This window comes from Epinephelus moara, chromosome 17 (genome assembly GCF_006386435.1).
Source record: "Epinephelus moara isolate mb chromosome 17, YSFRI_EMoa_1.0, whole genome shotgun sequence".
Taxonomy (NCBI): Eukaryota; Metazoa; Chordata; class Actinopteri; order Perciformes; family Serranidae; genus Epinephelus; species Epinephelus moara.
The window spans coordinates 34,479,940-34,494,251 of NC_065522.1; the positions used below are offsets into that span (position 1 = coordinate 34,479,940).

At 40.4% G+C, this 14,312-nt stretch overlaps 2 protein-coding genes across 3 annotated transcripts in view; one reads left to right on the forward strand and one right to left on the reverse strand.

The window, feature by feature from the left end:
• LOC126403819 (lamin-L(I)-like) overlaps positions 1-14,312 on the reverse strand; it is a 128,533-nt gene that overhangs the window by 78,052 nt on the left and 36,169 nt on the right. Inside the window, exon 1 of one of the 2 annotated variants that reach the window (XM_050066617.1) lies at positions 782-1,022. The exons of the other annotated variant lie outside the window; for it this stretch is intronic. Coding sequence (XP_049922574.1) covers positions 782-1,019 — 238 coding nt within the window. The 5' untranslated portion in view covers positions 1,020-1,022. Of the gene's footprint in view, positions 1-781; positions 1,023-14,312 lie in introns of those variants that run through there. 2 annotated transcript variants of the gene reach the window in all.
• On the forward strand, positions 5,005-10,818 carry LOC126403829 (Fc receptor-like protein 5). Its single transcript, XM_050066635.1, has 10 exons — positions 5,005-5,048; positions 5,330-5,389; positions 6,481-6,735; positions 6,842-7,096; positions 7,175-7,420; positions 8,440-8,547; positions 9,005-9,085; positions 9,190-9,252; positions 9,420-9,494; positions 10,650-10,818. The coding sequence occupies exons 1-9, from the start codon at positions 5,018-5,020 to the stop codon at positions 9,440-9,442; spliced, it is 1,122 nt and encodes a 373-aa protein (XP_049922592.1). The 5' UTR covers positions 5,005-5,017; the 3' UTR covers positions 9,443-9,494; positions 10,650-10,818.

Sequence of the window (14,312 nt, forward strand, 5' to 3'; positions counted from 1 at the left end):
GTGCATCACCGATCACCCTGAGTTTCCAGCACTACTGACCCGTGGTGTTCTGGAGACATTTTTTTACTTCCCCAAGATCAACTGGAAGAAAAGGCAGAGGCCCGCAGGACCAGATGGCGGGCTTTCAGAGGAGTAAGTCATTAATTTCTACCGTAGTTCAGGCGGACAATGGCGTTGGTCTCGGATATGTGGTTACTGTTGTCTCTCCCTGCAGTGCACATGTCACTTGATGTAAACACGGGTAAGCAAAGCTTGTGCTTTCGCTGGTCTTGCGCAAAAGCGCGCAAACATGAGGGCGGAGTACAGAGAAGCAGTCAGAGCTACAGGCTAGTTCAAATGATGTATTTCGAAACAACTTTTTATGTCGGGGCTGCAGGACACTTGGATCACTATGGATAAGCATGTTGGAAATATTTTGTGGTTTCAATTTTGTGTTCTTGGACGCTTTAGTCTGGGGCGCCGTCAGCCATTAGGTGTGCTAGCCGCTCCCCCCATGATCTCCGCAAGGGATGTGAGGACTCTAAAACTTCACCAGAGCCTCCCTCGGCATATGGGTGAGTAGATAATGGCTGAATTTTCATTTTTGGGTGCACTATCCCTTTAAGTTTCTTGTTTTCCAGTGGCATTTCAAACTGACAGCATCTGGTGACATTATAAACTGTCAGGCTTTTCTCATCTGTGTCTAACATGGAAATCGCTGACCAAGCAGTGGTATTTGACAATTGGGTGATAAGAATTCTTTCTAAAAAAAGGTTCTCAATCAACATGTATGTTCACTTACCAGCAACAAGCTGAAGATGAGATTCTGTGTTTAAACTTGGAACGAAGCATCTGTACTGTCCCTCATCAGAGATTTTGACGTGGGAAAGCATCAGTGAAACATCTCCATATTTCAGTCCATCAGAGGACACTGATGTTCTTCCTTTGTAGGCTGGATTCTGATCACGCAAATGGTCTTCACCAGACTGCCTCACATGGACAAATCTCGGGCTCAGGTCAGGTCTCGACCACTCCAGCATCTCGTTAACAACATCTGTGGCAGCATTCACATGGCATGGCAAAGTGATTTCATTACCGACTATTGCCACTACTGGCTGAGGTTGACCAATGGCCTGTGACTGACCTGAGGAAGAAACATGTGTTTGTTAAAATTCCTATAGTAGTAACAGATGACTAAACTTTTTAGGATGTCACAGTGTTAGCATGCTAACATCTGCTAATCTGCATCTTGCAGGCATTTGATCATAAAAGAAAGTACTGGACAGATTAAAATTTTGATGTAATGATGGTGCCCCTTCTTTAGGGGCTCCTGGTGGCTTGGACAAAAAAAAAAAAACTCATACAGAAATAAATAACAGCATTTTTTTTTTTTTACATTTTATTTTTCATTTAAGGTTGTTCTAAGTCTGAAGGAATTATGTATCTATGCGCCACCCCAAAAAAATATGTTTGGACATTTCATGAACTAATTTGTACTAAAATGTGCATCATCATCATCATACATCTAAAATGTGCATCATACATCATCTTTAGAATTCAAAAGTGTACAGACAGATTTATTTGCTTTCACTGCCAACTCTGCAAAGTTAAAGTTTCAAAATATCACAACTGGTCCTCTGCAATGGAGCCATCGTGTGTAAAACATAATGAAGGCTCATTTAGACCAGCTAGTAATGCGGATAAGCTATTTTAGACTTAAGCTGTGCTACCTACATTAACTGGCTTAACTTTGATAGTTAAGGCTGCTGACCCCTGAGTTAGAGAATCGCCAAAGTCATTAAGAATCATCCTTTGGGAAGCTTGGATATCTAAACAAATGTCATGGTTACCCATCCCATAGTGGTTGAAGTATTTCAGATTAGATCAAAGTGGTGGACAGGAGCAACAGCTCTCCACTCCACACTGAAAAAAGTCAATGATAAACTTGTACACCATAATCCAGTCATTCTAGGGTTATCTTATCTAACTGACCTGCCAAAGTCAAACAAGCCATATCAGTCAAACACACAAGATATTTTCACTTTCATTTTCACCACTGAGCTTCAGTGATAATGTGGTGCCCTCCAGTGTGGCTGAACTGCAACAGATGCGATTGTGTCTGAGTTTAAGTTCGGAGAAATGTCTTTTTGTGCCAATAAAACGGCAATATTGTGCAACAGTTGTTACACAGAGTGCATGGAGCACAGTACTGAGCACAGCACTATGTGTTTAACGTTGTAAATAATATAAGAAAGTTCCAAAGTATCATCCCTACAGAGTCAAAAAGCAGTGCTGGTATTGATAAATATAATAGCACTTACATTTACCATTTTGTATTCACCATAAGCAATAATAAGGATTTTGGTGCCTGCATACGTTGCCAATCATAGTGGCATGATAACATTTAAATTAAAAGGTCAGAACTGGTATCAATTAAAATCCAAATGGCCTCAGATATGATCATCTGCTCTGTTTATGTATTGCACTGTAAATTATAACAGTTGTTACCCATCTTTACAAAACCTGCTGGGCTGCATTTTATTAAAAGACCACCATATTTAGTACATACATGAGGGAGGTAGAAGCAAAAAATCTGAAATCCACAATTTAATTCTACAGTATTGACCTTAATCATCATATTAATGTATATGTTACCTCCATGAAGGTGTGTTAGGGGAAGGAAGGCAACAGCATGATGGAGGATCAAAGCACTGCATACACTGAGTTGAGATTTACGGAACAGTCTGTGCACCTGCTGAGGCATCATGATGTGCTGGAAATTAAAATAAACCACAAAACAAATTCATAAAACGATCATGTACAGAAAATAAACATATTGATACGTCCAGTGAAAAATGTTATCCTTCCCGTTTAACCTTCAAACACTTATAAAAGGCTACTAATTAACTTCTTCCTTTTGAGATATATAGATGATGAACAAGACATGGAAGACATTTTCGCTACAGTTTTGAAGTGCTACATCCGCCCTGTGCTTGATAGAACCAAAAAATTATGGTTTCCTCTGAATTAAAAATCAAATCTCACCAGGAAAAGTTTAATTCGAAAGGAATGGCTTACGTTTAGTGTGTTTTCTTAGTCAGCGGGCGGCTTCACACACTGGGCAAGGTCCTTCCTTCAATCAAACAAGTGCTCTACTGTGCCTGCTCTGTCTTATTTACTGCCGCCCCTACACGCTGCCTATTAGACTCCAGTCTGTATGACCTGTTGTTAAACGGCTTAATGCACATCAGCATTCACGGTTTTTACAACAAGACTTCCAAATATTCAAGAAAACACTTTACTTTGCTTGTTCTCAGGATGGGGAAGCCTCTAAAACAGCAATTAATCCAATAAATGTTGTCTCTTCAGGGTTAGCAGTATAACCTACCGATGTAATTACTGCACAGGTTAAACATAAGATTTCAACCTGCTATATTAAATTGTCAAACCAGTGATTGATGACCATCCATACTGTATTTGTCAGTATTATATTTGTGTTGCAGTATTTAGCTTGCTAACTTGTTTTTAGTGTCTTTTACTTAATATGTTACATATAAACAGGAGGCTGTACTTTGATCTGGTTGTCAGGTAGACGATCACCAGCAATATAAAATATTACGCATAGTGAAATATGAAGCCAGAGGAACAGTATTAGTTTCTTTATTGCTTTGGCAACTTAATATGAAGCATGAGATGAATGACAGGTCTACAGGGGGCAGAGTAGGACCTCTTATTTATGTTCACACCATCTGTCTTAGATAAATGCTGCAGAAGTTTAAACAGGAATATATCTGACTCTTTTTCCACCAACTCCTGTGCAAAGTTACGCTCTAGCTCTTTGCTCTTCCCTCTTTCCTTTACTGTCCAATCAGTGAAAAATTTGGTTTGAATCATCCAATCAGAATGCCCAATGTTGCCACTTTTTTGTCCCATGTTTTAGGCACACGAGCAGCGTGGCTCTGTGGTTGCCAGTGTCTGTCAGTACACCACTGTGGCCCAGACTGAAATACCTCAACACCTACTGAGTGGACTGGCATATGTACCATACATCAGTCAATATAAAATAAATGTACTCATACTTTAAATTACCAGCTGCATGCTGGTCTAAGATGCACTCAGAAAGCAACCCAATATGCAGATGATGCTGTGCAGCAAAAAATAACTCATGCTCCTCTCTTTCTCTCGCCAGAGTTCTCTGTTCTGTCAGATCAAAGCCTGTTCAGGATTTAGACAAGTTTCGATGAATCAAAGAATATAACTGTTTCTGGTATCCCACTGGTAACAGATGACATACAGAGGTTGTCCAGTTTTTTCCCAATGTCTGTATAATAGCTAGCAGGAAACTAGTTCAACCGGTGTCCATTTCCTCTCCATCTTCTCCTCGATGTTTACTGATGTTTACACTTGAAAAACTCAACCTGGCTAACTAGCAGCTAGCTAGCAAAGATCATCAGGAGGAGAGTTTATAGACCGGTGAGTTGACTTCCTCATCCCAATGAGTGACTCGCAGCCACACGCCACCACCGTCCAAAGCCAACCACAAAAAGCCCCACCACAACTTGTAAAATGGACATAAGGGTCTAAATGTAGCAAAGATTTTCCTGAGGTGACAGAGAGGTAATCATAAATGTCCGCACCATGTCACATTGTCCTGATGGCACAAGTTTTTAGTTTGTTGGAAATTCAGTCAGTCCTAGAAACTAACTAACAGCGCTTTGATGCGTTTGTACCTCCCACAATGGGGATTTTTTTTTAAACCCTATCCTCTGCTTGGCTGAATGCCTGTCTCTTTTTGGACTATATTAGTAACTGAAGAAAACCCAAGCTGTAGCTGCAGAGTGTTGCAGAACCTAAAGGGAATGGAAGTGCACACTACACATGATTTGTTACGCCCCTTTTGAGATAATTTATTATTCTAGAATACATCTGCCTCACTAGTACAAAAGCCACAATGTGCACAGGAAGAGGAAGTTCTCAACTGTATTATACTGTATTTAGCCTTGTATCAGCCTGACGCTCAGACAGTCAGCAAGACACCATGGAGGTTAGAGCTCTCTGCATCAGACTGTGTGAGTACTACATTTGTCTTTTTTTCCCAGTGTCAGATATATACAGCAACATTTAAGTTTTAAAGATAAATGAATAAGTTGAAAACAAATCGCTTACAGTCAGTACTCAAAAATATAGCAACTTTCTACTTTTTATAGTTAGCATTTTAAGGGTCGTATAGCTGCACAAACTGCAAGTTAAGTTGTCCAACAATTATTATGTATGTTTCAGTGATTAAATATTAATGCAACATATTAAAAAAAGCATCCATTTACACCACTCTCCTCTTCTGTCTCTCCAGTGATGAATGTATTGATGCTGCTGGTTGCACAAGTGCAGCAAAGTTATCCTCAGACAGCTGGTAAGTAGCAGTTAGTTGTTTTCTACTGTTATCTTAGCGCTAATCCCCAAACCCAGGCCCTAACGCTAAAACCTGCTTGACCTAAATCTAATGCCTGAATAACTCAGATACCATTGAAAGTTTATGCTTTGAACCCAAGAAGTTCAAGTTCTCTTCCTTTTCCTGTAAAAGGAGAAAAAATGGAGTAATGGAAATTACTCTTTCAATTATTTAGAACACCCAGGAACTTGCTATAATGCTGATGATGCTCTGCTAACATGACAGTGGAAGGAGCAGGTATTTTAAACATTTTAGAAAACCCAACACATTCTACAAACTAGAGGTTTGCATACTGTCTCTTTCGAAATATACGCACCACGCCTGTACAACACCACATATTGATGTTTTTTTCCTCCAACAACAGAAACACGTGGTCAGGTTTAGGAAAAAAGAACAGGGTTTGGCTTTGAAATCTTACGGGACGCAAACACCTCTCTCTCATGTGACAGCAGGTGTTTGTTGGACCCATCCACCACCCCTCCCGCCCACCCCAGTCGGACTTTGGGAGCCTTAACTTTTGTCCTTGTCCCGTCGCGTTTCCCCCTGGCGCCGCCAGGTGCCGTTTAACTATAATGGCAACTGGCCGTGCATCATGCCAGTGTTAAAGGACGCCTTATTTCATTGGTTTCTGACACCACAAGTCACTGCTCAAGCGCCAGATTTGAACAACTTTGGAGTGAGACCTGGCTCAAGAAAACACAACACCCCTTCCTGTTTTTTTTGTTTTTTTTAAGTGGCTTAAAATTTTTGTTCATGACTAACCAGTATCTGGCACCATGATACATCTCTGAACTTCACAACCTGGGTTTAGCGATTCAGAATCTCCTCCGTTTTCCTCAGTCCAATGTATCAACCAGAGGTGAAAGAGACTTTGTTATCAGGGTTCCCTGGCTTTGCAACACCTTACCTGATTCTTCTTCAACATAAAATACAAATGCCTTCATAAAACACATTTCTGCAAATGTGTTTTTGGATTTTCTTTTTTATTTTAGTCTGCACCATGTTTCTTTCTGTGAACCAAGTTTATTTATGTTGTGTTTTGTGTGTCTCAGATGCAGCTTTTCGTATCGTTCCAACCAGACTGCAGTTCTTTGAATATGAGTCTGTGCATTTTACCTGTGAGGGGTTAAATGTCTCAGCTGGAGGCAAAGTGAGAAACTTGAAGGAGTTCCTTCCAAAATGTTCCAATGGCACAGAGACATCAACAGTGACCTGCACCATTGACTTTGCATTTACATCAGACAGTGGAGAATACTGGTGTGAAGGTGGAGGGAGGAGAAGCAACGCTGTCAACATCACTGTCACTGGTAGGCTGACTGAATGTGAACTATAAAACATAGACCATAATTTTCTATTTCTAAACTACTCAACTTGTTCCACTTCTGCTGTTGCACATTTGGTCATGTTGTCCAGCTGGTTCAGTGATCCTGCAGAGTCCTGTTCGTCCTGTGATGGAGGGAGAGTCGGTCACTCTGCACTGCAGAAACAAGATGTCATCCACCAACCTCCCAGCTGTCTTCTTCTATAAAAACGGCAGCTACATTGGGCACAGCTCTACAGGAGAGATGATCATCCACAGTGTTTCCAAGTCTGATGAAGGACTCTACAAGTGTAACATTTCTGGAGCTGGAGTATCACCAGAGAGCTGGATGGCTGTCAGAGCTAAATGTAAAGATTATATACACACACATGTACAACTGAATATGTGTTAGTATTTACCATAAATATTGTTATGGTGTTGGTTAGGTGGTGATGTGATCCTGGAGAGTCCTGCTCTTCCTGTGACTGAGGGAGAAGCTGTGACTCTGCGCTGTAGAAACAAGAAAACTCCCTCTGACCTCAGAGCTGATTTCTACAAAGATGGCCTCCTCATCAGGAGCAGCTCTACAGGAGAGATGACCATCCACAGTGTTTCCAAGTCTGATGAAGGACTCTACAAGTGCAGAATATCTGGAGCTGGAGAATCAGCGGCAAGCCGGCTGGCTGTCAGAGGTGAGAACATACTTTACTGAGTTAGTATTTCACTGCAGCCAAGGTGTTAGTAGGGCTAAAATATCCTAAACAGAATGCTATATAGGCAAGAGGGTGAGTCAGTACAAACTCATTTAATTCAGCCAAACACTGAACTCACAGAACTCTATTTTAAATTCTGGAGGTGAAGGCAAAAATCCAATGTCTTACAACGTGGTCAAACAACATGTTGTATACTGTATGCTTGTTTCTGGCTAGGGGAAAAATAACAGAGTAACAAAGATGCAGAAATCCATTTGATCAAATTATATAAATGAAGTATAATTAAATGTGACATTCACTGTGTGGAATAAGATGTTTTTAAAGCTTTAAAATGGCATTTTCACAGTATTTAGCTTCAGTATAATGACGTATTATCAAGTAAAACGGGAGAAGCTGGCAAGAAATGACTGGAAGAAATTTGATTTGACCATTAAAAAGTAGACGTGTCAAAGCAGACATTGAGAGGCCCAGGTGGTGTACACTGAGGGGATAGCAGGATCCGTCAGAGAGAAAGACAGTGCCCTTGGTATGCTCCATGCAGTTGCTAAAGCATTGTAAAATGCCTTCTAGAGCAATCTGGAGCCGTCACAGACACTTTCGTTGAAGTACATATATTGTAACCAGCAGACCTGTAACCATGGTTACCATGTTTTGGGGAAATGGACTGTAACTTTTGAGGTAACGAATACCCAAAGACACACTGACATACCAAGATGTTGCTAGCAAGCTAACTTAATCTCAGCTCTGTACAGCTAAAAGCTGCAGATTAATTGATGTATGGATGTATTGATGTTAGTGGTTGAAACTGCTTGTGTGTACGTCATATTTTGTTTCACAGGAAGAAAACATGATTGGATTTTGAAATAAAAGTCTTCAAAGTTTTTTTGCCATATATTGTTAAATATGTGCACAATATTGGCTTCAGCACCTTGTTTCACAAAAACAGAGCCTTTTGTTTAAGAAACTATTTTCTGTGATCTTTCCAACATCTGACACAGAGATGAATTTTTCCCGCCTCTACTACATCCTGCTGTGGGTTGCTGTCGCTGTCATATTGTTCCTGCAGCTGCTGGTGTTGGGACTGCTCTACTGGAAGAAACAGCTAGGTGCTAAAATTCTCCTTTAAACAATGTGATTCTGGTGATTGACTCTGAGCTCTGAAGGTCACATCACCTGCCACCAAGTACTATTAACTGTGTGAGTAACTTGACAAGAGGCCCAAACTTGGTTGTTGTCGGGTTTATGTGCTCTCTGAAGCCGGGGACTGTACCCTGCTGTTTTAAAAGATCATTTTTTGGGGCTTTTTGCCTTTAATGGACAGGGCAGTGGGAAATGGGGAGAGAGGGGCGCCGGCACTATCCACTAAGCCACTGACGCCCCTACCCTGCTATTTTTAAACAATACATTATCTTGGCTCACACTTTTTTTAATGATCAATATGTAGAAATAAGTTTTCTCCTACTGTACCTGTGTGTGTCTACCTACCTACCTCACTTTAATTATTTTATAAAATCATACTGCTGAAATAGCCTACAGGGTGAAACATTTTGCTTTATGTTTCAGTCTTACTGGAAGCAAAGATGTATGATACAGGACCTGCAGACTGTCGTCAAAAAAGACAAGAAGACAAGAAGGAGAATAAAGGTAATCAATAACAGTAACTAGGTAGATGTTTGCGGTTGTAACCAGAAAAGTTTGAGAACTTCTGTTTGATAAATTCACATCTGCTAAGCATGCCTTTATTTTAGACGCTGCAGACGCTGCAGATAATGTGAGCCTCAACCACGGTGCAAAACCAGAGACGGAAAAAGGTAATAGGGCCCCTCAACCCCCTCAGTCTGCAGTCTTCCACACGACCAAAGTAGCTTTCTGATATCATGTCAAAACCACACTGTGTTTATATGAAGTTTCAGCATGCTACAGTGTAATGTAATGCTGACTGTAAATTACCCTTCACGACTTTGTGTCTCTTTTACAGATGAGGGTGAATCTTTGCCTTAATCTTTTCATTCCACTTTGACCTATGATGGCACTTTGCAAGCTCTCCATTATGGTAAGTATAACATTTTAGTAATTTAGAACCATGCAGTAGATTTCATTAATGTTTTAAGACAGTACCTGCAGTACAGCTGACTTTTTTTTTTTTACCTTAACCATGCACCTCTAGTTGCCTGAACTTGGTCATAGCTTTACCAGAGGTTTCAGGTTAGAGACCACTCTTATGTGACACATTCGGTGAGTACAGGCAACAAAGGGAGGAGGACCCACACAACAGACAAGGCCAGCAGGTAGGATGAAAGGAAAGGCAGACCAAAAAGTCAAAAAAATAAATCCAGATAAGGTTCAGGTTCTGTTGACTTGAAAGCAAAGGCATCAGCAGCATTCATATAACTGGTAACTGACTTGGGGCAAGTGGCTGGCACATGTACTGACAGTGCTAATTAGGGGCATTGGAAACAGGTGAGCAGGTGACAAAGGGGATCCAGCTTCACAGCAAGGAATGAGAGTAACTCTGGTCTTTTATATATGTCATCAAAATCTGTAAGTTGATGCCCAGTGGGATATCAAAGACACTTTATCTCACTTTCCTTCCACGTTGCCTTCCCCTAGTGGTAAACTACTAAACACTCTTCTACTTGTGACCAGCTGAGATGTAGCAGTGCACTATTCTGCAATGAGTAAAGTGTGGTCAGAGCATGTAGCAACCACCAGATGCCAGCAAATGCATCATTAATATCCTGGGTGTAATTACTCTTTAAGGTCCAGTGTGTAGTATTTAGGGGAATATGTTGGCCATTAACAAAAGATCCAGACATTCAGGAATTTTCACCGCAAGCTGGATTATCCATAGAGGTCCCTTCCTCCCCAAAACCAAATGAGCAGTTGATGTAAACCGCTAGAAACACAGAATAAAGTAGTTTCATGTTACAAATCAGTGTAACTCCAGTGCTGCTCATTGCAGTTTGGCTTCTTACTACAGTGGCTGTCTGTTTATTTTGGAGAGGAAGAGACCTCTGTGGATACTTTGGCTCCCAATAAAAACCTCCTAAACAATAAACACCGAAGGAATTCCAACTCAGAGAAGTTTTAGCTGGTTGCAGTGCACTGCTAGATGCCACCAAATCCCCAAAAATCTTAAACACTTCACATCTAAAATATAGTCTTGTGCATTTACACCTTTTATCTCTGTGTTTCCTGTGTCTTTTAGATCACTGAGGAAGAAACACTTCACTGAAGGAGCTGGAAGGACTGCTTACAACATGCTATATGTACAAGGAAAATGAACTTTGCTTGAAATAAGTATTTAGGGCTGCAACTGGTACATATGCAACATAAGTTCAGTTGAATATGATGCAGGTTTATTTATAATAAATCTTCTAGTCACTATTTGTAAAAATAATAGCAAAGGAAACAGCAACATGTAACAATATTGTCATTTTTAAGTGATAAATTAAGTAAATAAATGAATAAAGAAATAAGATAAGCAATGCGGGACAATGGATTGTTAAGCCCCGTCTTATCAGGCTTTCAACCAGCTCTAATGTAAACTCATCTGTGGCAATAACTGACACCGAGAGCAGCTGATGTCGTTTAGAGAGAGAGAAAGTCTGTGTAGGGTGGAGAGGAGGGGAGGTGGATGGATCAAACAAAACAAGACTTTCACAAAGGAGACCGCAGTTCGTGTCCTGTGTGAAACCAAAATCCATGCTGTTGCTGTAATTCACGTATGGTTATTGTGCACAGATGTCACTCACAGCATGTACTTCCTTCACGCTGCATCAATGTTACGTAACAGACATGCTTATTTGAACTGAAAACAAGATCTTTCTTCCAAACCTAATCAAGTGTTTTTGATGCGTAGACCTTACTGTAACCATTTCACAACATTAACCACGTTACAGGTAGTGATGGCCAAATGAGGCCTTGTGAACCACTGTCTTCATTTTCTGAAGCCACTAGATGGCGGTGTCTGTCCAACAAAGGTTTGAAAGCACATTTCACTGCCAGTCCTTCAGCCTTTATCTTTAAACTGAGGCTGCGGTCGAATAATCTTTTTTGATAAGCGCTGGTCGAATTCTCTAAATTTTAAGGAAAGGTGCTTCAATGCTTCCTCTCTTTTCTCCTTTAACATAGGGTACACTGGACTATCCTTTACAAAAGGAAAGGAGATAATTCCGTCCCACAAGTCCTTGCGGCGGCAATATTTAAAGTGACCAAGCGCCGCACCATTCACAAACTCAAATGATTAGGAAAGAAAAAGATCAACATGACCGAGAAAGGAGATCACCATCTAAGTTATCGTTGTTTATGAAGCATTATACATCTCATGTCAAACACAAGTTGGTTGTGGTCTAATTTCTATTCCAATTGCCCATTTGAAGAAGAAATGAATATGGATTTCCATTATTTTTTTTATTCACACAGGAAAACAAAATAATGCATTTAATATTTGTTTATCCTGTTAAAACAAACAAGATAAACACAGCTGTGGACGGAGGGGACACGCACCCGTAACATATGCTCAGTTTGCATTAGTCATTTATTCATTTGAGTGTTGTTGTATTGCCAGCCTTTAGTAATATCATTAATTCATTTTACTACTTGGGATTCAGATGGGTGAGTGTGAGCAAACATTCTCAGTGTGACAATTTCATTTCAGTTTGTGGCTGGTAGCCGATATTCCTTTTTTTAAATTCAATTCCAACCTTGGTAATTAAATAATGTCTTTCACCGTGTTGTCCATGTTTATATATCCTGCATGAAACAACACGATAAGAACGTAAAGGGCGCATTTAGCGCATCTAAGATGGGCTTTTTGTAGTCCATCTTTAGAACATTGTAGTTTCACCACAGCAGACCCACGCCAATAACATCCGCCGTCGCATAATTACGTAGCCCAGTGTAAGTGCTGTCGGATTCTCTCAGCACCGCAGTTGTCTTTTCCTAAGTCCTTATGAATTCTCCTTCGCATCTTCCCTTGACCTGATGACGTTTTCTATCGAGGTCAAGGAAAAGTGTTTAGGAAAAGACGATAGGAGGGACTTTTCGACTGCAGCCCAAGAGTGCTCTCTGGTGGAGTGAGAAAATAATGAAAATGGTTCATGAGGCTTCATTTATCCATCACTAGTTACAGAGTGTTTCAACAGTGCATCACATAGAGACACCAAGGGGCAACACAAAGCATCAGTATTTGATGACCTGTGAATGAGTTAGATACTTACTGCATTACAACATGCATAATCTGTCACTTAATATTTGCACTCAGTCTGTTTTGTTTTCTATATTTATGTTAATAATTGAGGTATGTTTTCTGTGACATAAGGACACGTTTTTTCATGATAATCTTTCTGAGAATAGTGACTATACTACAAGGATAAAAACTTGTCAAACAATTTCAGAATAGACAGATAATGTAATCATCACCACAAGTCTTCATCTGAGGGCATCAGCTAATGCATATGAAGCATCCATTGATAAAATGCGTCAGGTTATCAAGGTTAAAGAGTAATACCAACTTGACATGCTAAAGCTATTGTTTTAAAAGAGATTTTTCGTGATGTAGGCTCTCACATTTCAAAAATACCCCTTTGGTTTCTCTTAGCTTTTTTGTGATAACAGAAGCAGTAAAATGTTACTATAAAATCTTTACAACCATCAACAATGGGTGTGGCATTAAGAAAATCAAATATTGGCGTCATGTTTAGTGATGTCAAAGTGAAGGCTTGTGAACCATTTTCTTTATTATGTTTTTGACCCCACAAGGTAGCACCTTTGGTTTAAAGAAAACAGCTCAGTGAGTCAAAGTCAGGATGCTTTCAACCCTTTGTTGAATTTAGAGCACCATCTAGTGGGCTAATATAATAAAGAAAATGGTTCATGAGGCTTTGGCTATCACTTGTCATGTTTTCACATAGAGCCCGCATCTGAGACTGATCTGATTGGTCCGACATGTGATTCACCAGGCTTTGCTAGTCGGGGCCAGATTCCCATGCAGTGCAAATTTGAATTTGCTAGGGGCGGGCCATCTGGATTTCCAGGTTAGAAAAGAACATCATAACAACTAAATGCCTGTGGAGGGGCACCAACATTTGACCTCCTCAAACTTCACCTAAATAGCTTCAGGCGTGGCAATGGCAATGCTCAGATGTTACGGTGTGGTTTGGGAGAGATTTTGGGCTGCAAATGTGTAATTTCAAAAGGACCCTGAAAGTTACTGAATACATTAAAAATCACTGTATTCCAAGAAATGAGCCAGTTTTAGTGTTGTGCATACTGACTCACTGAATGCCTGTGGAGGGGCACCAAGATTTGAAACCAAGACCTTGGGATCTGCAATCAAGTGCTCTACCACTGAGCTATACCCACAAGAACACAGGTCTTGTCTTTCCACCATATGTTTTTGTTGGAAAAGTTATAGTATACCAAAACTCAGACGTTGCGTGAGTTTTTGCTGTTACATGTCAAAGCATATTTGCATCATCTAAAAAAGAAAAAAGCAACATTCCAACATTTCTGTCACCAGAGCAGGTAAGGACTCTGCAGCATTTCATGGCTGTTGACAGAAAGAAGAAGACAGACTGAAAAGATTGATGGGAGCCACAGTACTGTTTGACTTTTCACCTCCTGCAGCGTCTCATAACATCTGACACCAAAGAGGAAAAAGGACCTGACCGCATTAGGAGGGCAGCAACTCCCTAAGCCACCCACATATGCAAACACATGCACATACAACGACACACATAAAACACCAATAACAAGCCAGTGCACCAAAAGAGAAAGAGTGCCAGAGGAATCAGTCATTAGTTCAACTGATATGAAGGGGATTTGGTTACAATGAGAATGTGACAGTACAAATGAGTTAAGGGACCTC

Coding starts and splice junctions, on each gene's coding strand:
- LOC126403829 (XM_050066635.1), top strand. CDS start 5,018: ATGGAGGTTAGAGCTCTCTGCATCAGACTGT. Junction 7,097..7,174: donor GATGGCTGTCAGAGCTAAAT/GTAAAGATTATA, acceptor GGTGTTGGTTAG/GTGGTGATGTGATCCTGGAG. Junction 8,548..9,004: donor CTACTGGAAGAAACAGCTAG/GTGCTAAAATTC, acceptor TTTATGTTTCAG/TCTTACTGGAAGCAAAGATG.